Genomic DNA, 26,588 nt, shown 5'->3' with positions numbered 1-26,588 from the left:
TTTTTCTGGCACTCTCTTGCTTTTTTTGTGATCCAATGGATGTTGGCAATTTGATCTCTGGTTCCTCTGCCTTTTCTAAATCCAGCTTATACACCTGGAATTCTCAGTTCACGCACTGTTGAAGCCTAGCTTGAAGGATTTTGAGCATTATCTTGCTAGCATATAAAATGAATGCAATTGTGTGGTAGTTTGGATATTTTTAGGCATTGTCCTTTGGGATAGGGATGAACACTGACCTTCTCCAGTTCTGTGGCCAGTGCTGAGTTTTCCAAATTTGCTGGCATATTGAGTGCAGCACTTTCACAGCATCATCTTTTAGGATTTGAAATAGCTCAGCTGGAATTTGATCATCTCCCCTAACTTTGTTTGTAGTAATGTTTCATAAGGTGCATTTTGACTCCATACTCCAAGATATCTGACTCTAGGTGAGTGACCATACCTTCATGGTTTTCCGGGTCCGTAAGACCTTTTTTGTACTGTTCTTTGTATTCCTGCCACCTTTTCTTAATCTTTTCTGCTTCTGTTAGGTCCTCACTGTTTCTGTCTTTTATTGTGCCCATCCTTGTGTGAAATGTTACCTTGGTATCTCTAATTTTCTTGAGGAGACCTCTGGTCTTTCCCATTCTGTTGTTTTCCTCTCTTTCTTTGCATTGTTCACGTAAGAAGGCTTCTCTTATTTCTCCTTGCTATTCTTTGGAACTCTGCATTCACATGGATATATCTTTCCCTTTTTCATTTGTCTTTTGCTTCTCTTCTTTTCTCAGCTATTTGTAAGGCCTTCTCAGACAACCATTCTGCCTTTTTGCATTTCTTTTTCTTGGGGATGGTTTTGGTCGCCACCTCCTGTATGAGCTCTTATGAACCTCTGTCCATAGGTCTTCAGGTACTCTATCAGATCTAATCCTTTTAATCTATTTGTCACTTCCACTGTATAATTGTAAGGGATTTGATTTAGATCAATCCTGAATAGTCTAGTGGATTTCCCAACTTTTTCAGTTAAGTCGAATTTTGCAATAAGGAGGTCATGATCTGAGCCACAGTCAGCTCCCAGTCTTTTTTTTTTGCTGACTGTATAGAGCGTCTCCATCTTCAGCTGCAAAGAGTATAATCAGTCTGATTTTGGTATTGACCGTCTGTTGATGTCCAAGTGTAGAGTCGTCTCTTGTGTTGTTGGAAGAGGGTGTTTGCTCTGACCAGTGCGTTCTTTGGCAAAACTCTGTAGCCTTTGCCCTGCTTCATTTTGTACTCCAAGGCCAGACTTGCCTGTTACTCTGGGTATCTCTTGACTTCCTACTTTTACATTCCAGTCCCCTATAATGAAAAGGACATCGTTTTTTTTGGTGTTAGTTCTAGAAGATTTTGTAGGTCTTCATAGCAGCCTCTTGCAGGCAGAGCTTGGAGAATTCCAGAAGGGGCCCTGAGGCTGTGCCCTCGTTCTTGCCTGGCTCTCTTAGCACTTGCCTTTCCCACTTCGTGCCAGCGAGTGGTGCTGTAGCCCCACAAATGTACTCAGGGCTGGAAGCCCAGCAATTGCCTCAGGTTGTTTCAGCCTCAGGGGTGATGTGACTGTGGGCGGGTGAGGGGGGGTGGGGTGGGTGTGGAAGGGACAGGTCCCCCCTTGAATCAGAGGGTGAACCCACATGCTGTGCTTGCCTGCACAGCCCCTGCTGCATCGCCGCTCTGGGACCTGACTCCAGGACCTTTATAGGAACAGACTCCTGCCTGTCTGAGGCTCTCCTGCGGAGGGGTGGACATGGAGGTCCCTGGCTTCCCTCCCAAGAGGCTTGTTCTGTGGGTTTGGGGCGGGCTGGGGAATTGGCTTGTTCGCCAGGTATCAGATGAGTTCTCACACAGGTGGGAGAGCTGTACTTTGCTGCCGTAGGCGGTGGCAGGTGGCTAGTGGGAAGGGTGCAGACACACCAGGGCTCGAACTGACTATCACCTGCAAGCCTGATGTCTCCAGCCCCCACAGGAGGGTGTGGTGAGGACCAGCTGCCAAAGTGAAGCCCAGAGCTGGCACGGGACCCACAGTCCCTCAGGAGCTGCCCACCCAGCCCAGGGGTACCCGTGCTAGCACGCCCAGTGTCCTCAAAAAGCCGGCTGGTTTCTTGATTCTGATAGAAAGTCGTGAAAGTGCTGGGTGCTGTGATTGGCAGTGAAGATCAAACATAAGACTATCTTTAGTGTCATTTGGTTAATGTAGATTGAAAAGGAAGCTTATTCCACGATATGAAGAACTATTACAACTCAACAGCAAAAAATAAACAACCCATTTAAAAAATGGGCAGAGGAACTGAATTGACATTTTTCCAGTGAAGACGTGCAGATGGCCAGCAGGCGTGTGAAGAGATGCTCACCATCAGTAGTTGTCAGGGAAATGCAGATCAGAAACACAAGATGTCAGAAACACGCCTGCCTGAGTGGCTGTCATCAGAAAGACAACAGATAGAAAGTCTTGGTGAAGATGTGGAGATAAAGGGATCCTGTTGGTAGGAACGTAAGCTGGTCTTGCCCTTGTGGAAAAGAGCATAGAGGTTAAAACTGATGGGCTTCCCAGGTAGTGCTAGTGGTAAAGAACCCGTCTGCCAATGCAGGATACGTAAGAGATGTGGGTTTGATTCCTGGGTCGGGAAACTCCTCTGGAGAAGGGAATGGCAACTCCAGCATCCTTGCCTGGAAGATCCCATGGACAGAGGAGCTTGGTGGACTACAGTCTATGGGGTTGCAAAGAGTCAGTCATGACTAAAGCGACTTAGCACACACACACACATGATCCAGCTATTCCACTTCTGAATATTTATCCAAAGGAAATGCAAACACTAATTAGAAGTGGTATCTGCATCCCCTTGTTCATGGCAGCGTTATTTGCAGTAGCTGAGACCTAAGACAACCTAAGTGTCCACTGATGGATAATAGGTAAAGAAATTGTGGGGAATTCTGTGGTAGTCCAGTGGTTAAGACTCTGCAGTTTCACTGCCGAGGGCCCAGGTTTGACTAGGGAGTCGGGCAACTAAGATCCTGCAAGCTGCACAACTCAACTGAAAAAAAAAGAAAGAAGTTGTGGTGTGTATACATGTACACTGTGGAATGTTATACATAAAGAAAGATGAACTCTTGCCATTTGCAACAACATGGATGACCACGAGGGTGTTAGCTAAGTGAAATAAGTCAGATGGAGAAAGACGGATACCTTGTGATTCACTCAGAGGTGGAATATAAAAAAGAAAGAAACAAAAAATACATGAACAAACCAAACACAAGCATGTAGATACAGAGGACAGAGAACTGGTTACTAGAGAGAGGAAGGGGTGAAGTAGAGGGGGCCAGGAGCAAGGTAGGTGAAGGGATCTCTGCTTAGTGATGGATGGAAGCTGTATTCTTGGTGGTGAGCTCGCTGTAGGGTGTGCAGAAGTAGAAACAGAACGTGGTACACGTGAAACTCATGCAATGTTATAAATCAGTGCGTGTGTGCATGCTGTCATGTCTGACTCTTTGTGACCCTATGGACTGCAGCCTGCCAGGTGCCTCTGTCCATGGGATTCTCCAGGCAAGAGTGCTGGAGTTGACTGCCATGTCCTCCAGGGGATCTTCCTGACCCAGGGATTGAACCCATGTTTCTTGCCTCTCCTGCATTGGCAGGTGGATTCTTTACCACTTCACCATGTGGGAAGCCCTATAAACCAACGCTCCCTCAATAAAAACTGACCCTAAAAAAACTTGATTTTCAGGAGTCCTCTGGCATCCAGTGGTTAAAACTTTCCAACACGCTTTCTTTTGTATATACGTATATGTGTATATATGTATATATTTGACTGCACCAGGTCTTAGTTGTGGCGCTTAGGATCTTTATCTGTGGTATGTGAACTCTTAGTTGCAACATGTGAAATCTAGTTGCCTGACCAGGGATCAAACCCAGGCCCTCTGTGTTGGGAGCTTGGAGTCTTAGCCGAAAGACCACCAGGCAAGTCCCAAGACTCCTTGCTTTCATTGCCAAGAGCCTTGAGGAACTAAGATCCCACAAACTGTATGCTGCATGGTGAGGGAAAAAAAACAAAAAACACCTGATTTTCAGTGCTGGTGTGGAGAGGTGCTGGGGCCAGGCAAGCACTCTGCCTGTTGAGAGGCACTGTGGGAACACTTGGTGAGGTGTTTGTTTGCTTCTCCCCAGTAAACCATCCCCAGGACCGAAAATGATTTAAATAAAAGAAAGCTCCTCACAGGGTTATTCATAATAAGAAACAATTGAGGTTGACCCAGATCTAACAACAGAAGAATATTCTGTTTGGCCATTAAAAAAATACCCTTGCGTGGATATCCTCCAGTGGAGTATTGTGAAATGGCAGCCATAGAAAGTATTGAGAAAAGGAAGGAGGAAGTGAGTCCCTCATTTTCATGAAGCGTGAGATCCCAGGGGTTCCCCTCGTGGCTGGGGACATAAGCCTTGTTCCTTTTGAATCATGAAAATGGGTTGTATATTTAAAGGATAAAGAACATTTTTTAAAAAGAGATGTGATTGCTAAGAGCTTGTCATAACATGGGCAGGTTATTTTTCTTCCTGTTGAGTGAAAAAAGCAGATTTTGAAAGTGGATATTTAGCATATACACAGTTAGGTGAGATTATATATGACAACTATAGGTGAGTATAAGTGACAATTATGCATGACTGTGAGTGTCAACGGTATGCCTCAAACTGCAAAACGAGGAGCCAGGCAGACAAGTGAACCAGTAAAACCCGTATTCCTGGGACAAAAAGCCTGGAAAGAAAGATCCCAAAGTAGAAGGCGTGGTTGTCTCTCGATGGGAGGGGTGAATTTTCCCTGCTCTACTTTTCTACTTTTCTGTACTTCCCAAGTTTTCCATAATGAGTATGTATTCCTTTTTTCACTTTCCATTATGCGAGTATCCTTTTTTAGAAAAGTCAGGAAAGAGAAGTTGCTTAGAACCCCACCACCCAGGATCACCTGTATCAACAGCTTTGCCCTGTTGCCCCCCAGGCAGTGCTTCATCTCCTGGTTTTGCATTTAAGAGTGTGTGCTGACAGTAACTTGCTCTACTTTATTCTTTATTTAAAAAAATTTTTGTTTCTTTGATCATGCCACGCAGCATGGGAGGTTTTAGTTCCCTGACCAGGGGATTGAACCCATGCCCCCTGCGGCGGAAGCGTGGAGTCCTAACCCCTGGACTGCCAGGCAAGTCCCATGACTTGCTTTACTGTACCCATGAGGAAGAAAACCAAAGGTCGTTCTAGGGGACGATGTCCAGGGTGGGGCCTCGGGATGACTGACCCGCCTCTGGTCTTTGCAGGAGCGCTGCGTGGCTGCGCTGGCCCGGGTGGAGCGCACGGACTTTCTGTCGCCCATGTGCATTGGCGAGGTGGCGCATGTCAGCGCAGAGATCACCTACACCTCCAAGCACTCGGTCGAGGTGCAGGTGCATGTGATGTCCGAGAACATCCTCACAGGTAACGTCTGTATGCAGCAACGGTGTCCTTGGGGCAGGCACAGCGGCTGTGGCTTCTGGCTCATCCTGACACTGTCTGTGATGACCTCCCTGCATTCCCGCCTCCTCCTGTGGGCGGTGACGTCTGCCTCCTCGCTCTGCAGATGGGAAGCCGGGGCACGGGCGTAGTTTAGGCAATGAGCCCGGTGTGTGGTCCCCCTCCCTCTGCGTTCCTGGGGTAGGGGCTGGCAGCCAGCTGGTCTGGGCAGAGGGCTGGCAGTGGGCTGGGAGGGCACCAGCAACCCTCCAGCCCTGCTAATGTACCCCCAGTGCCCCCCACCAGAGGGCACTTGGAGCGTGCTGGCCGGGCCCTTGCTCTGCACCCTGGGGACCCCTGCAAGCCAGGCTGTGGGCTGGTGCTCACTGGGTGAACCTTTGACTCGGGTTTGATCTGAATAGTCTCTTCCTCAGAGTGGTAACCATGGAAACCCTTTTTCCTGCCCCCACTGGGCGCTGCAGGGGAGTGTGGCTCCCATTTAGTCACTGCTTTTTATAACCGAGATGCTCATGAGGCAGGCAGCCCCTTGGTGCCCTGGCTGCCCCGCTCCTCATCCCAGCCCACCCAGTGTCCCGCCCAGAGGAGAGGCCCTGCCGGCTCTAGAGGAGGGAGCTGCCTAGGTCCTTGCCCTTCCTCCAACACCCCGTCCTCAGCCATGGCTGCCTGCGGAGTGCTGTGCTCAGAGATCTTCATGGGGCTCCAGGCTTCTCCCCCACACAGGCCAAGCGCTCAGTTCCCCATCTAGAACATTCTGATGACTGCAGCAGGCCTAGCCGCCGCATAGTGAATGGTGCAGCTGAGGCAGAGCCTGGGGCGGGGGAGCGGTCAGCTGGCTTGTGCCCCATGTCCTGATCTGTGGCCTGAGCTCTGTTCGGGGCAGCTCCAGCGGCAGAGACCTTGGATGCTGGTCTCAGGCAGTGGCACAGAAAGGGGTCCTCTGACCCTGACTTCCCACATGGGCTAGCAGCCCACCATCTGCCTCCCCCACTCCCACTCCCACCACAGTGACCCAGTCCTGCTCTCCTGGCCTGAGATGGGAGTGGAGCCTCCCTGCTCAGGACCCAAGGGAGGAAATGGCTGGCTGCACTCTCTGCTTCTCTTGAAATTCACACTTAGTCGATAGTGTTTTCAGCAGTGCTGGTTTTGTTCACCGCAATTTTCTGGTGTCTCAAAACAGGGTAGGGGCCTGCTTTACAGATTCCCGTCATCCAGGCCCCCTTTCTGGACATCAGAGGCTTTGGCCAGGGAGGAAGCCCGTGAACAGAATGGCATCAGACTGAGCGGGGACGAGAGGCAGGGGACAGGGGGCCTCTTGGGCTTTCAGACTGGAGCTCACCTCTGCCATGTGGCAGGGATCCTGGGATCTTGGCTTCTCTCACCAGAGGTGGTTCTCAAGGGGACAGACTTGGTTGTCACAGTCAGAGTGATGCTGCCGACTGCCTGGCGACCAGCCCGGGTGTCTGCAGAAGGAGGCTGCGGGGACTGGTGCTGGACTGACTATGTCTGAGGGGAGTGGGCATGTCCCCTGCCCCTGCAGCTTCCGTTGGCTCATGATGGACAGGGACTCAGTCACTGATGAATGAAGGAAGGAAGGAAGGAAGGAGTGGATGAGTTGCTCCTGTGCTGAGAGAAAGCCAGCAGGGAGCGCTGTCTAGAAGGACATGCTCCTGCCCGCTTTCTTCTTTGCAGGACCCTCCCTCTCTGGGCAGGAGTGGGCAGTGCTCACCCAGTGCCCGTGATAGCGACATGAAACCCTCTGCTTCGTGGTCAGGATGCTCTCCACCCTCCCTCCCACAACACACACACACACACAGTCCCCAGCTGCCCTGGCCCTGAAGGGCGGGTGCATAGAGTCTAAGCTGCCCCAAGGATAGCAGCGGCTGTGAGGAGCACGGCCTCCCGGGACAGCGGGCAGGCTGTGGGCATGTGAGGGGGACAGAGGCCCAGCAGAGGAGGGACCGGCCAGCACTGCCCAACCTTTGGACACGGGGGAGGGCTGAGGCCAAGGGAGAAACCTGAGGCTGGATCATGGGGTGGATGTGGATGCTTGGAGCCCTGGGGCTGCGTCTTCTCTCCACGGCTTGGTCGCCTTGCCCACCTTGCCCACGAGCCCCTGCTGCAGGTCTGGGTGCCCCCCTCCCCCCTTGATCTCACATCTGGTACCCCTCTGGGTCTTGGCACCACTTCTGCATCTGTGGCATCCTCTCTCCATCTTTCTATGTTTGGGCCTGTATGAGTCTCTCTTATCCTGGGACCCCGTGTCTCAAGGTCTTCTTGCCTTGATGTGTCTCTGCCTGCGTGTCCACTGGGATGTGAGGGCAGGCTGTGTGGCTGCCTGGTTCAGAACAGGGCTGCCCGGAGGGGCTTTGAACATGGCCAGGTGGGGAGACCAGGCTGGGTGGACAAACAGGCGACGAGCCTGAGCCAGGAGGCTGCTCACATGCCGTCTCCGTATTTCACAACCCCTGGCGGCAGGGCCCCGGTTCTGTGTGTCCCCCTCACTCGGGGCTGCGCCGCCTTCAAGAGGCAGCCGGGCGAGCACGCGCCCAGGCAGACAACCAGCAAACCTTTGCTCATTCATCTCTGGCAACTGTCAAAATATTAAGCTCACTGGGATGTGATTGCCGCGAAGCGCTCCAGAAAATGGCTGGGAGCCTCAGAATTTCAGGATAGATGTTTTCAGTGCTGTCGTTGTCTTTTGGTGGTTTTATTGAATGATAGAGAAAGCACAGTTCGAGTGTTTTGCCTCATTTGCTCCATGGTGTTCGTTTGGGTTTGGAGGAGGGCCACTCGGAGTTTCCATGGAAACAGGCCATCAGGCCGACTCTAGCTGAGTCGGACAGGAAATCTTTACTCCCCAGAGCAGGTTGTCAGAATCACTCTCCATCATAGAGCAGTGAAGATATTTTTCCATGTTGTTTGCCTGTGGTCCTGATGGTGCTGTGGAAATGTCCTGGTGGGCCTTGCCCTCTCTGTTACCGACCTGCTGGAGCTTGGCCTGGACCTTTGATCTAGTTTAAGGGAGAAAACAGAAGCCCCAGGATTGCCTTGGGGGGCAGGTCAGAGGAACTGTAGGAAGCATTTAGGGCCAGGCCCCCAGGCTGCTTCCTCTGCTCTATGTACTCTCTGTCCTGAAGTTCTGTTCTCTGCTGCATGGAATCTTGCACGTCAAAGAGGCAACTTTTAACAGGCATCCTCGCAAACATTAATACTTTCCTGAAATTATGGGGTCTGGGAGGCTTCGAGCTTCTGTATGAACCTAGGCAAGCCCGTTGACTTCTCTGGGCCTCAGTCTCCTCCTGCACAAGTGAGGGGTGTGGACCCAGGGATCCCTGGGCTCTCTTGGCCTGTGATGTTCAGCCCAGACAGGCCTCCGCCCTGGGCGCCCCACTCTGCCCTGAGGCCAGGCTCGGTGCCCAGAGAGGGTTCTGTTCTTACCGTTCACCCCAGAGCCGAAGCCAGCAGCCCACAGCGCGCTGTCAGCCCCCACTTGGGAGCATCTGGAGTGAGGCTGAGTCCTGCCAACTGTGCCTGGTGTGGTCCCCCCCCCAACCGGGAAGGGGGGCCTGGAGGGGGGCGGGCGGTACTCTGGCTGTGTCCCACGGCCCCGCCTCCACGACCCTCAGCCTCACGTCCACGAGCTGCCTCCTGCCCACCCAGAGCTCTTCTCGGGGACCTTTAGGCCAGTGGATGGGTCCCTCAGAGAACGATCCTGTTCTGGGTGTCGTGATGTCCAGTTCCTCAGCAGGGCCTTCTCCCATGAGATCCGTCAGCCGGGATCTCTCGGTGGAGATGGGGCCCAGCCTGGCTTTGTCCTGCTTTTCCCCGGGGGGAGGCCGAGGCCAGTCTGCCCGCCTCCCCCACCCCAGCCCTCACCTCCCCCTCCCTCTGGAGGCTCCTTGGGGGCCTGCCTGGAGTCGGCGCCCTCCAGATGTGGGCCTTCTGAGTTAGAAAGCCCTAGAAAGCCGGCAGGCCCCCCCCCAGCTTAGACCAGAAGATCTGAAGTCTTCCCAGCAGCCTCAGTGTAGGGCAGCATGCTGGGGCAGGGGCTCCTTAGCTGAGGTCCACACTTCCCCCTAGTCTGTGCCCACACTTGCACCTCGAGGCTGAAGGAGGCCTGGGGGTAGGGGCCAGAGGTGGCGCTGGCCCTGCCTGCTGCCCTGCCGGCTCCCAGGCTATCCCTCACATGTCTTTCTTCTTTGAAGGTACCAAAAAGCTGACCAATAAGGCCACCCTGTGGTACGTGCCCCTGTCGCTGAAGAATGTGGACAAGGTCCTGGAGGTGCCTCCGGTTGTGGTAAGGAGACCCTGCCCACTTTTCCCAGGCAGGGGGTGGGGGAGCCAAGTCTTAGGAGAGTGGGAGGCATGGGGGAGGGATGTCCCTTCATGCAGAGAAGGCCAGAGCGGCTGGCCTGGGCCCTGCAGATACCAGACCCCTCTTGGAGGGCCCTGGTCAGAGGCAAGATGGGCAACAGGACTGTGCAGGTGACCAGTTTAGGGGAGACCACAGTCCTGGGGAGACAGGCTGAGACAGCTCTGTTTCAGCCCCGCTCTCTCTCCTGCCACGTCCACTTCCTTCCTTGGTTTCTCTCGTTTGGGTTTTTCTCTGGACAGTCACGTCTGTACATGAAGAGACTTCGTCATGTTCATGCCCAGGTGCCCCACTGCAGGCAGGCTCGGGGGGCAGGCATTCCGAGGGGGAGATTAGGCTGATAGAGGGGTTTAACTCCTCCCCTCACAGCGCCCCACCCCTTCTCCTGCGGTCCCCCCATCCCTGGATGTTCCGAGGACATCTGTGAGCCGCTCTCCCTGGGGGCCAGGCGCTCTGCTCTCACCCCTGCAAGGACGAGCTGTTCTCAGAGAGGCCTGGGCCTGGCTTGGCCGTGTCTGCCCCTGCAGGGAGCGTTTTTCTGTGGCCGAGATGTCCAGAGAAGAAACTTCTAAGAAACAGTAAAGTGGGGACCCAGGCAGTTAGGGACTGTATCGCACTCATGGAGGAGCACTCCCTAGTCTCCTCCTCCTTGCTCCCCCACCACAGGCCCCTTCCACTCTGTCGTGTCCCCCCACCGCCCACAGGCCTAGGGCAGTTGGGGCTTGCTCCCTGTCACCTGGGGGGTGCTCCCAGCCCGTAGCTCATGTCTGACCAGCACGCTGCCTGTCCCTGTGGAGGCAGTCAAGGCCCTGGGGAGTCGGGGGAGGGCCACTCAGCTTCTGGGCTCCAGCTGCCCTTAAGTCTAGACTTTTAAACAGCATTCCTGGTGACAGGCGTCCTCTCCACATGGACCGGGAAGGGTGCTCAGACCTTGGTCTGCATCCGGTTGGTGGTTCTGGGTTTGGTACTGTGAGGGCAGGGTGGTGGTGTCCGCAGCTCCGGGCCGCCTGTCCTTCCACACACGAGGAGAGGGCAGGTGCTTGGGGCCAGATTCCCTCATGTCCCATCTGTTTGAGTTTCCCAGGAGCCCCTGTGACACAGCCTGGGGGCTCAAACCACAGTTCATTCTCCCAGCTCTGAGGCCAGAAGTGCAGAATCACAGTGCCGGCTGGGCTGCCCTCCTGCCGGAGGCTTTAAGCCAGGGGTGATCCTTCCCATGTCATCTAGTTCCAGGCATTCCAGACATTCCTTGACCTGTGATCGCATCCCTCCAGCCTCTGCCTATGCGGTCACCTGGCTGCCTTTCCGTATGTGTGTGTGTGTGTGCGCGCATGCGCACACACGAGTGCACGTGTCTTAACTAATTATTCCTGCACAGACCCTAGTTCCCAGAAATGTCACATGCTAAGTCCCAGGTGGACAGGAATTCTGACAGGCTGCTGTTGAACCAGAACACTGGCCTTCAGTCCAGCCCGCCTCTCTCTCCATCTCTCTCCCTCTGTGCCCGTACCACCTACCCCCCACCCGCTTCCCACCGCATTCTTCCTGGAGCTGCTCTCTCTGTTGCTGACCAGTTTGTCATTTTCAAGCAGCACTGACTGAGGGGTTTTAAGACCCAAGAAGCAGGTGTGAGTCTGAGGCTCAGTGACTATCTTTTTAGAAAATACAAGTGTGCTTATCCTGGCTTTCATCTTTCCCACTAAGCACTTGATGTTAAATTAGCCACATCTCATATAAACACTCAAACACAATTATTTAACTTTTAGATTTAATTTTCAGATGCTACACAGTTTTAGAAGTCTCCAGCAGGCCTTATCTCTGGCTTCAGTAGCCACGTGATATGTCTTCAGGGGTTGCTGCTGAAGGAGGATTCCTGGGCCAGGCACATGAGCTTTTGCTTCCTTCTGGCTCCTAGAGACGGAGTGGGGTGGGCCCGGGTGCTGAGAGCTGGTGGGTTTTTAGCCAGCAGGGGAGGGGCAGGCAGCATCGGGTTCTGCTGGCTCCTGTCCCCCTCCCCATGGGGACAGGGCAGCTCTGCACGTCACCCCTCTCGTCCCCCACTCTCCCTCCCACATCCTGGTGGGGCCCCCTGGTCGCTTTCCCATTCCCTTTGTTTAGCCGTGTTTGATGAGACATAAATATCAACTCTGCCCATGTTGCAGGGGGTGTTGGAAGCGTTCCACTGGGTGCAGAGAGAGCTCCAGATGGGAGAAGCTGTGTGGCTTACAGCTGCAGCCATTGCTAATATTTATTTGCGTTTTCTTCCCCCCCTAACACGTGCTAGGCCCACGTACACTCCTTCGCTTGACTCCACATATAGGTCTGCTGTTTTCTGGGGCACAGCCCATCTGAGTCCTGGAAGGCCCAGCTCTGACTCCCAGGAGCACGGATGCTCAGGTGCTGGGAGCTTGACCATCAGGCTTCCTAGGTCCTGCTAGCCTCCTCTGGCTGACCCCGCACTGATAGTGGTTATTTACTGAGCACATACGTCATTCTGCCTCTGTGTGTGTCTCTTACATGTCTCACACATGCAGGTATGTTATGTTGATCATACATACATCCCACACATACATATACGTAGATATCTCACAGAGCATACATTGCACACGTGCACATACACTGCTGTCACACATACGTGTGTGTGTGGATCGACCACATGAGTGCCTCTTCCTGGGGAAGCCCAGCTGTCCCCTGTGGTGTCACTCAGCGAGGACTTAGTCACTATGCTCCACCTCGTCCCCCAGGGACCAGGGACCTCGGTGACCCTGTGATGAATCAAGAGACCTCTGATGTCTTGGAGACAGCTGTGGCCCCTGAGAGGCTGGGGGAGCACTGGGGAGTGGACTCTGGTTTTTATTGGTGTGTCAGTGTGAGCTTAAGTCAAAAGCTCACTCAGACTGTTGCCTTGGATGTCTGGGCAGTCTTCTGCTTCAAGTGAGCGGAGTCTGGTGAGCCCTTGGGGATGAGTTGGGTGTCAGCCCATCGAGAGCATGCTGTCATGATGTTGTCCCCAGATTTTAAGTCAGCAGGAGGCGCTTATTTGTGAAGAGGCTACGTTTTCTTGGTCCTCATGGCTGGTGTCAGCCCCCACATGAGTGCAGAAGTCTCATTACCCTGCTGGACACGAGGATTTATTAGACTGGGGAGGTTGGCTCTTTGTTTAAAAAAAATCTCTTTAAAGGCATTCCTTGAGGACACGTAAGTTGTCCTTCAGCTTCCCTAGAAAGGCACAGCACAGTCTCTGCTCTTGGAGGCCTTGCTCTGTGGTGGGACATGAGGGATTGTCTGTTTACGGAGGGAGAGGCTCGGGGTTCCCTGGTGCCCTCAACACCCACCATACTTTGTTTCTTTTGGACATACCACCCCGCTCCCTTCAAAGCCTCCTTCAGAGACGGACTCTCAAGCCCAAGATGATGGTAATGAAGCCATTGAATGTGTTCAGACGTCAGTGGTTTTGCAGCTGAGCCACTTGCAAGAAAAGCAAGATATTGAAAACCAGCTTTTGAAAGCAGATCTGAAATTGCAGGGTCAGAGAGGAGCACGCAGGGCCCCAAGCCCAACTGCCTCTCCACGGGCTGAGCGGGAGATGCAAGTGGAATGGATGGAAGGGCAGAGGTCAGAGCCCGTCAGGAGAGTGGCCAGGCAGGGGTCAGCAGGGAGGCCCTGAGGACCCCAGACCTCCCCAGTGGATCCCGGGACAGAGGGTATTGCCTGCACCGGGCCCTAGGGCAGTGGGCACCAGAGGACCCAACATTCTCCATTTTGCCACTTTTATTTTCATGTTTATATTTACCTTCTTGGATCAGAATACCCATGACCCATCAGGAGAGCTTTGGTGGGTGTTCCTTATACACCAGCAGCCTGCTCGAGTGGCTGGGAGTCAGTGGAGTGAGGCTGCCCAGCGTCTGGGGCACACGGGGACCTGCCCTCTCCTCTCCTGGTCTCGAGGGCAGCCTTTCTGGGGCTCTCCGACTCTCTCGTTCTGTGTCTAGGAAGGACTGGGGCAGCTAAATATAACATGAAAAGTGGCTGAGATCGTCAGTGTGATGTTTTAATGGTGAAAAACGGGGAGCAGACTAAGTGTCCAGATATTATGGATCCATCACATAAATTATGGCAGGATGATACATGAGAGGAGGGAAGGCTGTGACTTTTGAGCTTCACATACAGCACGGCAGAACCTTTTATACACATGGGCAGAAAAGCAGTTCCAGGGAGGACGTCACTCAAATGTCTGACCCAGTCTCTCTTGTCCAGGGAGGTCTCCGTGGTATTTCCCCCTCCTCTATGTCTTTATTATTTATATCGAGCGTGTATTGTCAGAGAAAGATATAGTTCCAGTTGCAGGAAGGCGGGGCACACGCGAGGAGGCGACCTGGGGGCCAGGCCTGACCCTCTCCCGTTCTCCCACCCCGCCCCGCCCCGCAGTACTCCCGGCAGGAGCAGGAGGAGGAGGGCCGCAAGCGCTACGAGGCCCAGAAGCTGGAGCGCATGGAGACCAAGTGGCGCAATGGGGACATCGTCCAGCCCGTCCTGAACCCAGGTAGGAGCCGGGCTGCGGTCTGGGGGCCGAGGCGGTGAGGCCTGCTCGTGAGTGTTGTCTTGCTGGGGCCAGTGCGTCCCCAGGTGCTGTCTTGTGGGGCACCGTCCCTTTGACCCTGCAGCTTGCAAGCCCTGTCCATGTGGCGCAGCTGACCATAGGGCTGGGGGACAAGCCTAAAGGCCTCGGTGTGTCTGCTGCCATGGAGCGCTGACCGGGAGGCCCCCGGAGGGGAGGGGCCCCACTACCTGGGCAGAGGGATGCACACCTGGCCACGAAGAGTTTGTCCCTCTAGTTTACCTGGAGTGGGTTTTTGATGGGATTTCCAGCTCATAAAGAGACAGAATGGCTAAATTCCTTGGTGACGCAGTGAATAGGAATCCGGCTGCCAATGTAGGGGACACAGGTTCGATCCCTGGTCCGGGAAGATCCCATATACCGCGGAGCAGCTAAAAGCCTGTGAGCCATAACTATTGAGCCTGTGCTCTAAAGCCCAGGAATCACAACTCCTGAAACCCCCTGAGCACCCTAGAGTCTGTGCACAGCAAGTAGTGAGCCCATACACCGACAGCCTGTGCTCCACAACAAGAGAAGCCACGGTCCCGAGAAGCGTGCATACCACAGCTGGGGAAAAGCAGACACAGAAAGCAACGAAGACCCAACACAGCCAAAAAAAACACAGAATGGCAGCAGCATGTCCCACATTGTCCTTCCCGGGCCCACTGCCCAGACATGGGTTCAGTACAGACTCTGAGCACTCGGACAGTTTGGGGCGCAGAGAGCTCTGCCACGCCTGGCTCCTCACGGCTGCTTCCTCCAGTCTTCCTCCTAGTGCCTGGAGGGCTGCGGCCGTAACAAAACCTCTGTCCACAGTCCTGATAGGTAAGGGAGGCTGTCCCACGAGTCCCTGATGGAACAGATTCAGGGCTGGGCCTTGGGGCTTCAGCCTGGTGTCGCACGTCACCCTCCTCTGCGCACACCTGACCACATCTTCCTGCGAGGAGTGCGGGCTGTGTGTCCTCTCCTCTCCGTGTTGGCTGGGCTCCCAGGGTGAGTGTCCGTGTTCCATGCTGGATCCCAGAGCAACACCTCATGGGCCCTGCGTGCGGGTGGTGTGGCTCCTGATCCGGCCCTTGTGGGCTGTCTGAGGACTGGCCCCGGGTCACCCCTTCTCCACTCCATGCCGCTGCTCCACGAGCCCTGGGCTCTGCCCCTCTCCCGCTAATGAGCACGGTGAGCTCCAGGGCCGGGGCTGGAGAGACTGAGGCTCTTGTGATGACTTCAGTGTGTCCAGGCCCTGGGCGTGTGCCACAGGCGGTCAGCGACCTCAGTCCCAGGCTCTGCTTTCAGGAGGGCGGGTGAGCAGGCAGGTCAGGAAAGGCACAGAGGGACACGGGGGAGTTGCGATGTCTAAAGAAAGACACAGACTTGGTGTTGGGGGAGTTCCTGGGAGAGAGCCTGGAGCAGGTTGAATGGCAACTTCCTCCCCCCAGGACACAGATTACAAGTCCCTGGGCCCTGTGACCACAACCTGATTCGCGGAGGGGGGCCTCTGCAGATGGAATCAAGTTAAGGGTCTTGAGATGCCCAAATCCAGTGACCAGTGTCCTTGTCAGAGACTGAAGGGGAGCAGCAGTGTCAGCCCGAAAGCAGCAAAGAGAGGGGCTGGGAAGAGTTGCTGGCTGGCTTCTGAGGGCTGAATCCACCCCTCCTGGGGTGATTGCTGGCCAGTGCTGGGACAGAAGCTGGGGCTGAAGGCAGTCTTGGGCTTTGAGGGCCATGGGGTTAATCCTGGCTTACTCCTTTGACTGACTGTCTGGGAAACTAAAATTACTCAGGGTTTTCAATCAGTTTAAACTCCTTCACTCATGAGATTATTTTCTGTTTGCCATCCTCTGATTGTGAATCTGATACATAGTATTTTTTAGGATCTCTTACTTTCAAGTGATATTACTGTAAGAAGGCATTCTGAATCTCAAGCTTTTGTGATAGATTTTTATAAGCTTTAGTTTCACCTTTTCTGGCCCTAATAAAATGCATCTTTCTAGGCAATAGGGACTGACTTTTAACCACTTCTTACGGATGTCGCATATCCATTCTCTGCAGGGTTTTTAAGCATTACCATGTGCACTTGGCACTGGGGTCTCCTAACACTTGTGCCCCTCCCTGTGGGAGGACCCCCTTGGGGAGACAGGATCGACCCTGGACTTGCCACCCCACCACCCGCAAGTCCCCCTGGTTCTGCAGCTCTCCGTTACTTTTGCAGTCAGAATCAGATTTCATCTCTGTGGCTGTTGCCTAGCAACCCCTGTGAGGGGCCAAGTTCATCTTTCAGGTGTCTTTTCAGAGAGTCTGGGAGTTTTTTAGAAGCCCAGTTTTTCTTACTGTGTTTCCTCCATCTGACAAGACAAAATACAGTTACCTTGAACTCTTCAAGTTCATGACCATTAGTTGTCCAGCCTTAACTGTGTAGGGACTGTCTGGTCCTGTGACCCACCGACCATTCTGGGGGCTGTCAGGTTTATGATAGAATTAGCTCTGCCTCTTCCCTGGCCTTTGGGTTTGAAGCAGTGTTCACCTTGTAATCTGATCCCCACCGTCCCCAGTGTCCCCACTGCTAGGACAGCCGGGGTCTCTTTTTATTTGTTTATGTTTTGGTTGTGCTGGGTCTTTGTTGCTGTGCCCGGGCTTTCTCTAGTTGAGGTGAGCAGGGGCTCCTCTTCCTTGCAGTGCTCGGGCGTCTCTCTGCATGGCTTCTCTAGTGGAGCACGTCTAGGGTGCTTAGGCTCAGTAGTTGCCACACGCAGGCTCAGTAGTTGTGGCTCTTGGGCTTAGTTGTTCCGTGGCATGTGGAATCTTCCCAGACCGGGGATCGAACCCATGTCCCCTGCATTGGCAGGTGGCTTCTTATCCACTGGACCACCAGAGAAGTCCAACATCTGGGGTTTTGATGAGTCAGACCATCCGCTCGTTCTTGGGCTGGGCCTGGACCCTGCCTCCCTGAGGTCAGCCAGTACCTGACCGCCCCTGCTGGCCAGTCCACTCTGAGCCACCCACAAGAGTGCTTGGTGCCTGCCCGCTGGGGGCTGGCCCTGGATGGGAGAGCCTTCTCCCTGCGGTCTGGCCAGGCCCTGTCACCCCAGCTCCCAGCAGCACTTGTCCTGGGGAGGAGGAGGGAGCAGGAGAAGGAACCTCTGGGCTTGCACCCCAGCTCTGCTCCATGGGGACTTAGCCTGTCTGCACCTCAGGTTCCTGCTATGGGCATGAAGGAGGGGGTCTGTGCTTATCTCTGGCTGCCCTGGGGACCTCACTCAGTTTCCAGACATCATTCTGAAATTGCAGGTTCAAAGATGGGGCACATTAGTCAAGGTTGTGGTAGTTGCTTCCATTCTAAAATCCTAGTGCCTAATGCTAGAGGTTTATTCCCTGTAAAGTCCTAATCCGGAGACTCTCCTCCAGGAGGTGGGGACCTTGGCCTCATAGCTCCGCCTCTATGTCCGGTAGCTCCTGGCACCTTGGGAGGGGAAGGAGCAGGGAGGCTCTCTGTCATGGGCTCGATGGGTTGGACCTGGGTCGGGACACTTCTGCTCACTCTCCTGTGGGGGCTGGGAAGTGTGGTCCAGCCAGGAAGCAGGCGAGGAGACAAGCCTGCCCAGTTCTCACTCCTGGTCCCATGTGTACATGCCACCCTCAAGGACAGTGACCACCATCCTGTCCAGCCCCACGTCTGTTTGTTTGGGCAGCACTCGTCACAATCACAGATGACCCCTGTATGTCTGTGCCTTGCCCTCGAGCTTTGAAGACCCATCTCACATTTCTCTCTGTTCCCCTAAGAGACAGGGTGTAAAGAACAGGGGAAGGGCCACTGAGGATGACCAGGGACAGGAGGTGTCTGCGGACCCCCCTGGCACAGTCCCAGCCTCTGAAGCCCTCTGAACCCCCAGAGTTACAACTCATCACCCAGGGAAGGAGCACTGAGGGTGTGGCTGCATTTTCCTTTCCCCGTCAGAAGATTGGTGTTTTCACTTGTTAAAAGCACATTAACGCAGGTTCCAAGAACACTGAATTAGTAGACATGGCTTAATTGATATTTTAAACATTACTACAGAACACAGGGGGAGGGCATCTGTTTGGCTCGGTGGTTATAGTTATTTCAAATGGCTTGACATTTGAATAAGTAGATAGTTGACATGACAAAGGTTTTTGTGTGTTATTTCCATTGTTTGAAATTAAAAAAAAAAAATCTTTTGTCATTGTCCACCCGCAGACCTCTTAACTGGTCAGAGCAGTTCCTGAGAGTGGGCCAAATTTGAGGCTTTTCATTTCCATTCATGCTGTAAAATAGCTACTTTGATGTATTTTATGAGCAGGACACAAAGCAGAGAAAGCGCCGCAGGGAACTGCGTGGCTCTCGGTGCCTTTTTGTTCTTTGCAGAGAGAGGCCCAAGGGAGACAGTCCTTGAAGATCGGGGGTGTCGTGGGCTGCTAGTGCTGCCCTGGAGTGTTTCTCTGATGGCTGTGGCGGCAGAGGGACTTAGCTGGTATCCTCTCTGGCCCTTGGGCTGTACCCTCCGTCCAGTCTCCCCAGGCCAGGGCAGGCGTCTGAAGCCCCAGGCCGCAGTAGGTGTGGCCATGGGTGCACCTGACCAGCAGGGGCCATGATCTCCTCCTGAGGAGAAAGAGGGTTTTGGGTGCTCTTCTCCACTTGGAATGAAATGAGGAACTGGGCAGGGCAGCGTCCTGGACGCCTTCTCAGGGCCTGCCTTCTCCTCCAGTGTAGTGTGTCTGGCGATGTTTCCTTGAGACCCAGTGTGGTTCCCTGATGATATGGACTGTTCTGGACAACCCCGAGCCTGGGAGGCATCTGGGAGAGGAAGCATCTCCTCCCGGGGGTCATCTGCACTGACCACAGTCCCCAGGGATGCTGGGGCCTTGGGGCCCCCTCCCTGAGCCATGGAGCTATGCGTGCCGTCTGTTGTCTGGTTTTAGACAGCGTCCTTGTGCCCCTGCTCCCGAGGGGTCCACCTCCAGGTGAGTGGGCGGGAGGATGGAATCCTCAGACCTGGCCTCTCGGCAGGGCGTTCTCCACTGGCTCCCGACACTGCGACAGGCTGTGGCTTCAGACATGTCCCAGGTGGAGGGTCCACCCGAGGCTGGTGCCAGGACCTCCCATGGTAGCTGGCTTCTGCCTCTGCTGGTCACACAGGGAGCCTGGAGAGCAGGCAGAGGGGAGCAGGCCAGTCGCCAGAACCCCCCAAAACAGACGCTGACCACAGATAACAGTGAGAGCCCCGCGCCCTCCCCATCTCCTGAGCTGGAGCCCCTTCATGGCCTCTGCCACAGCCGAGGGCCCTCCCAGCCAAGAGCACATCAAGATGGTCGAGTCCTCCCGCAGGGCCCTCTCGGAGCAGATGGTACTTCACATACGAGCTTGAAACTTGAGTCTAAATCTCTCTAAGCTGGGAGGCTTGAGAACAAATAGCAAATATCTTGAGTTTGAAAGTTAGTCCTCAAAACCCCTGCTCACAGGAACGCAGATCTTCCTGCTTCAAGACCCCCACAGACAACTACACCTCCTGGGATCCCACGTGAAGGAGCACTGGGCAGAGTCTCAGAGGCAACTGTCGACGCTGGGTGACCCGACCTGGGTCCTGAACACCGTTACTTCCTGCACAGGCTTTTCTGTCTACGTCCAAACACAGGAAGGACCTTTCTTCACCTGCAGGGTGTCTCAGCCACTCAGGGGCCCAGCAGGCTGGCGTCCTCGGCAGCTCCGTCTTGCTGGGGCAGGAAGGGGCCACCCTCTCTGAGCACCAGCTGTCCGGGCAGGAAACAGATGGGCGTCAGCCATCCTTCCCAGAAGGGCCTGGGAAGGCGGAAGCAGGCATGGCAGGGGGTCTGCCCAGAAGCCCCTTTGTTGAATTACTCACACCTGTCAGAAGAGTCAGTGTTTTGAGGGATGGTGTCACTTTCTGGAGATCGGGCTTTATTTCATTTTTTTTTTTTTTTTAAAGTGCAGCCTCTTAGAGATTTGCAGCAGCAGCCGTGCCACATGGGTGAGGGGGTGGTGGCTTGGTGCTCCGGGAAGATGCATAGGGGACGCAGGAGGAAAAGCCAGCATCCCTTCTGGTACTGCGTATCTTGGGCCGGGTCGCCACCGAGGTCCAGCTGCAGTCCAGGATGGGGTCTGGGGTCTCATACCTGCGGTGTCTCTGTCTGGTCCGGAGTGTCTGCCTACTGTTGTGTTTAGTGAAGTCACAACTTTCGAGAGGCTGTGTAATAAATTGCTAAAATGTTTATGGAATGGGGCATGAAAGTCGGATGGGTGACTGTGTCCTAACAGATGGCCACATCCATCCTGGGGGCTTATAGCCCAGAGGTGGAGGTGGGCAGTGGCTGCCCGTGGGGCAGGGCAGGGCCTCACTAGGGACACTGGTGTCCCCAGGAAATGATGTCACGACCCACTATCCAAGTGGCTAGTTAATCCTCAAGCCTTCCCCCCGTGGACTGGCTTGTTTTGAGACCAGTGTTCCTTAGAGAAACCCCACCCAGGGTGGTGGCAATGACCATGTGAACGTCAGGACAGTGTCACACTGCAGGGCCCTTAAGCTGTGGAAACCGATCAGTCTTGTGACCTCATCTCTCCTTCATGATTTCAGAGCCGAACACGGTCAGCTACAGCCAGTCCAGCTTGATCCACCTGGTGGGGCCTTCCGACTGCACCCTGCACGGCTTCGTGCATGGAGGTAAGGACAAGTGACCCTTGCTGTCCCTTCCCACTCACTCATTAATCCCCCCAGGAGACCATGCTGGCATCTGACCCAATTTAGGCTCTTGTGTTTAATGAAGTATGAATTTCAGCTTTTAAGAAGTTGCATAATAAATTACCGAAATACTGTCAGCGCCTGTTTTTAAAACTGGTAAATGAAAGTCAGATGGGTAACTGTCCTAATGGAGGGTCACACGCAGCACTGGGAGCTTACAGCCACGAGACGTCTAATGGCTGCCCGTGGGTCAGGGCAGGGCCTTTGGGGGAACAGTGAGGTTACCAGGGAATGACAGTGTGACCCACCAAGAGAGAGGGGTTAATTCAGCATGGTCTTGCCTCTGGTGTTTGCATGTGTTTCTTCCTTTAATCAGACTCCACCTCAGACAGCACAGGCCTTGGAGCTCCCAGCTTGGGGACCACAGCTGGCACAAAAGAGGACTTAGCTCCAGCCTCACAGAGGGATGCTTTCTACTTTAACTGTGTGTGATTATTTTCTTTGTGATTTAAGGAAAATATAAATGGTATGTCATAATCCATAGTTTAATGGAGATAATCATCTCAAATGACATTAAAGTAAACTTTAAAAAAGAAAAAAAGGATGATATAAAGAAGAAACAAAAGGGGAAAAGTCGGGAAGCAGTATGGCAGTTAGCAGAAGTTGTGTGGGTGGTGGGAGTCTGGGCACTACTCCTGTTGGCATACAAGTAATTCCTCATCCCCTGGGTGTGATGGGCACTTGCACATGGTATTCATTTGCACTCATTTCCAATTGCCTGAAATGCCAAGTTCTCCTTTCTTCTCTACTGTGAAAACTCCTATTCATCCTTCAAAACCCCATTCCAATAGTGCCATTCCATGCAGGATTACACTGATAACTTCTACCAGGGGATGCCTCCAGAGCAGGGCTCAGTCTTACTCTTTGTGTAGGCTCTGGGGTTTCGCACAAAGTCAGAGAGATGCTTTGCAGAAGCTTGTTCTGGAAACAAGAGATACAGGTCAGGCTTGGGTTGGAAAGCTTGGGGTGATAAGCCCTGGGCCTCACAATCAGGGAATGGGCCCTGATTTGAGATGTGTTTTTCAAGTTGTTGTTTTTTTTTAACTAATCCTCTTTTTGTGTATTTCTTTATCCAATTTCATGATAATTTTCCTCTTTGAACTAAGTGCTGGTCACAATGCCCTTAGATCTGATGAACTTAGTCCTACCTAAGGGAAGCTGTAGTTCATAGCAAAGGGTACGTTCTAGGCTCGTGAATGTTGTGACAATCAGGGTATCTTTCTACTTAGAGAGGTGCTGTGGCCTCAGCAGCTCTCTGTTCTTCACTAGCCCCTCTATCCAACAGCCGGGCTTCTGGAACTGCTGAGAACTGTCTTTGAGACTCGTAGTGTATAGTATGCTCAGTCGCTCAGTCATGTCTGACTCTTTTGCAACCCCACGGACTGTAGCCCGCCAGGCTCCTCTGTCTGTGGGATTCTCCAGGCAAGACTACTGGAGTGGGTAGCCATTCCCTTGTCCAGGGGATCTTCCCAACCCAAGAATCGAACCCACATCTCTTTAGTCTCCTGCACTGTAGGCAGATTCTTTACCACTGAACCATCAGGGAAGCCTCATAGAGCTCTGTTCTACTTGAAGTTTGTGAAACTCTGTGCTAGAATTTTTGCTTATTTCATCCAGATTTTGGCAATAAGTTTATACTCTTCAGTCCGATCTTTCTTCACATGCTTGAGGCATCCATGAAATGCAGGCAGCAAGGGAATTTTTGGAATATTTTAGAAATATAAGGCATTTTATTCTCATTTATATAACCTGTGTGGCTGCATTTAACAGTCATTTTTTTTAAATACACATTAAAGAAGTGTTTATAATGGCTTTATAATATTTAGTGCCTATTTTAGTAGGGATTTTGTGTTCGTGATTTAAAAATCGTGCCTCCTAATTTTACCAAAACTAGTCTTCTCTTCTGATGCCTCGTAACTCACCGGGAGTGAACGTGCAGAAAACACTGAGCACAGTGATCTTACTGTATTTTCCTGTAAAGGGAATGCCGTCACCAAGAATGCTGTTTGAGTCATTTGAATGAAAGTCTTTCGTAAACTATATGTAATTCAGTGGACGCCAATCACAGGAGAAAATAGCGAAGTGAGATGGATGCTAATTTTGCTTTTTTTCAGTAATTCTGTGCTGCACACATGTCTTAGAGAAACTCCTCTCCTGCCCTGTTTTCTTTGGTTTGCACACGTTGGGTAATCTTCGCTTGAGGACTGGCTCCTACCCCGCCACCTAGAAAACACACACAGTACAGACCTGGGCAGCGCCGAGCTGGTATGAGATGTAGTGGGGAGGGCTGGAGATCACCTGCAGGGGCAGGGCCTCTGATAACCAGTCAAGGGAATAGAAAAGATGTGGGGAGTGAAATGCAGGGTGAGGAGGACACTTATTTGCTGCGAGGAAAAGCGGCCTGAAAGAAGCACCTGCTTCTCTGGGTGCTGACTTTCAGGGCCTCTGTGTGGCAGCGCTGGCCAGGCTTTGGGCTTCTGCCTTCTGAGTCCTCCACTTGGAAGTCCTGGGATCTTGGCCCAGGAGAGGCCATTCTCCTTCCGCCCTCCCCTCCCCCATGGTTGGCTGAAAGGGGTGACCCGGCAGCTGTCTGTGGGGTGTTTAGGTTCTTGCAACACTCAAGACCTTTTTATAAACTCATCCAAAACCCCATCCTTGATAAAAACAGTCAGGGTAGGAATTGATTTTACTCCCCCAACATAATAAAAGCCTTAATGCGAGATCTTATTCAGAGGGGAGCCTGGAGGATCTTCCCCTGAGGTTAGGAGTCAGGCAGGTTAACATTGTTTCAGAGATTTTAGGCACCACAGTAAAACAGGAAAGAAAGCAAAGTCACAAGAACTGGCAGAAAAGAAGCAGTGCTCTCTGGCTTTGCAGATGGCACAGTGACATACCTGGAGAGCCCAGGAGATTCGGTGATAAAAATAACTCAAATAATTAAAAATTCAGGAACGTAGCAGCATACGAAATGAATAATAGTAATTATAGAAAAGCTTGCCTGAAATAGAAAAACTGATTTTCCTTGTTTTGGTTTGCAGATCTGTTTGTTTTCTGCGGTATGCTTTGTGTCGATGGATTTTTAACTCCATCATGACACATGACTTTTTCACATTTGATGAAAAGCGGGGGTGGTTTTGTGCCTTTGTCTCTGATTCATCTTCTTAAAGGTCTCGCTCCTTCTCCCGTGTTGGTTCCTGAATGTCCTTTGCCGTGATTTCTCTCCTGGGGACTGCCTTGCCTGGCCCTTTGTCGGCTGTTTTCCACATGGTTCTCCCAGCCCGAGAGGGGCGTTGCCACCACAACTGGCCCGACGTGAAAGGAAGCCGAGACCACTGGGCTTTTCTAAGACCTGTCTGGCCGTGGGGGGCAAATCAGAGAGGGAAGACCCCGGAGGTGGGGGGCCCTCAGCCTGGGCCCTGCGGCTCTCGGCTCCATGCGCTCACCTCTGACTCCCTTCCCCTTGACGTGCCCGTTGTTCTCTTGCCTTGATGTCCAGCCTGGCCTTCCCACCTGGCCCCATTCACCCGCCCGGGCCCACACTGTGTCTTCCTGGAGCGTCCTGAGTCCCTCCCCCGCAGGCGGATGCGCCATTGCCGCTTCACCCGCCACGACCCCGATGCCTCCTCTCTTTTTAGTGTGTTTTATAATGGATATAGCCAGTTAACAATGCTGTGAGAGTTTCCGGTGAACACAGAGCAGCCCAGTCATACACACACCTGTGTCTGTTCTCCCCCAAACCCCCTCTCGTCCTGGCTGGACAGCTCCCCGCTTTCTGCCTCCTGTGATGACTGGTTTTCTCAGGCACTCGCCTCCTGGCACCCCATCTTCCTACCCTGCCTGGCCTCTCTCCTGTGGTGCTCTTGGAAAAGGAGCTCAGTGAACGTCCTCTGAGTGAACGGAAGACATCTTTTGGAAACACAGTTTGAGTTGACAGTTGCAGGTGGCTGTGTCCTGAGCGATTAGCAGCTTTCCTCTGTTAGAATCACGGGCGGTAACTCCAGCATGTGACTCCCACATCCTCAAAACTGCCGGGTTGGGCCCACAGGACAGGCTCCGCCCTGTGCTTCATTGCCCCTGTGGTGGCTCCTGCAGGGAACCCGCCCCCATCTGCCTGACCCAGCAGGCTCTGGCACTTCCTGCTCCGCACCTTGGAGTGCCTGCTCTCCATCCCTCCGGCCCGGTCCCTCTCTTGTCCTCCCTGGAGTCTCCTGCCAAAGCTGGCGGGCTGGTCTGGCCCTCACGGTTCATCCGGCTTCCCCTGCCCAAGGCCCGGGCTCGCCTTCCCCTGCTTTCTTTGCCACCGCCACGCCTGCAGCCCCTGTGCTGTCCCGCCTTCCTGCCTGTCTTCCTTTCCTGCCGGCTTTGGGGACCCAGGCCCCATCCCAGCCTGGGCCGGTGGCTCCAGCCACATACCCCCAGCCCACCCCTGACTCCAGCTGCCTCTTCAGGACCAGCCTGGGACGGTTGGCACAGAGTATCAGACATGAGTCCGGGGTTCCTCCCGGCCTTACCCCTGTGGTGGCGACCAGACCATCCTTCTGGTTGTGGAGCCAGGATTCCTGTGGCCTCTGTGACTCAGCCTGTCTCAAAGGCTCTCTGTGTCACCTGTCAGCCAGACCTTTGGGCTCCAATTTCAAACATCAGAGTCAGTTCTTGCCGCTTCCACTGTCACCTCCGGGTCTGCATGTTTCCTGGGAAATGGCCTCACATCTGGTTCGAGTTCCCTGACCGGTCTACTCGGAGCTGAAGGCAGATTGAGCTGGGTCTGCTCAGGCCCCATTGACAGCTGTCTGGAGGCCTGTCTTTGTCTTCAGGTCTCTGGAATAAGAGAATAGGCCTTTCCTGTCCACCTGGTGTAAGAGCCCATACCACGACCTGCCCGCTTGCCGATCCCGCTTTCCTGCCATGGAGACCCACCACGCCAGCCCTGGGGAGGTGGGGTGCACAGCAGAGAGGGGCCCAGGTGAAGGAGGCCTGGAGACGAGGTGTGGGGTCCGTTGGGGAGGCTCTTGCATAGACGGCATCTACTGAGTGTTGCTGGGTGGTTGTGAAAAGGCGTCCTGTGCACCGGGGGGAGGACTGATTTCACTGAAGAGTACAGGATGCAGCCCAGATGCTCCTCTCCAGTTTCGTGACCTCGTTTCATTGGAGCTCCTCTCTCATGGTGGACAGGGCGTCAGATCCTTGGCCGGGGAGGAAGCAAGGAGGCGAGAAAGCACGTTTCCTCCTTTTGAGGAACTTCTGGTCTCCTGGGGTCAAGAGATGAGGGGGCGAAGGCTGGTTTGGGCCCCTGATTCTCCATCGTGCAGCTGACGATTGCCTCGGCGACAGCCCCCTGCCTTCCGGTTCTCACTT

General features: G+C 53.6%; 1 protein-coding gene across 5 annotated transcripts in view; it reads left to right on the top strand.

Annotated features, from left to right (window-relative positions):
- ACOT7 (acyl-CoA thioesterase 7) overlaps positions 1-26,588 on the top strand; it is a 98,831-nt gene that overhangs the window by 42,633 nt on the left and 29,610 nt on the right. For all 5 annotated transcript variants that reach the window (XM_043485411.1, XM_043485407.1, XM_043485408.1 and 2 more), the window contains exons 3-6: positions 5,305-5,461; positions 9,703-9,794; positions 14,298-14,412; positions 21,069-21,155. In XM_043485411.1, coding sequence (XP_043341346.1) covers positions 5,305-5,461; positions 9,703-9,794; positions 14,298-14,412; positions 21,069-21,155 — 451 coding nt within the window. The remainder of the gene's footprint in view (positions 1-5,304; positions 5,462-9,702; positions 9,795-14,297; positions 14,413-21,068; positions 21,156-26,588) is intronic.

This window comes from Cervus canadensis, chromosome 13 (genome assembly GCF_019320065.1).
Source record: "Cervus canadensis isolate Bull #8, Minnesota chromosome 13, ASM1932006v1, whole genome shotgun sequence".
NCBI lineage: Eukaryota > Metazoa > Chordata > Mammalia > Artiodactyla > Cervidae > Cervus > Cervus canadensis.
Note: the sequence above shows the minus strand (reverse complement) of the source record. Positions and strands in the feature narration are given on the sequence as shown.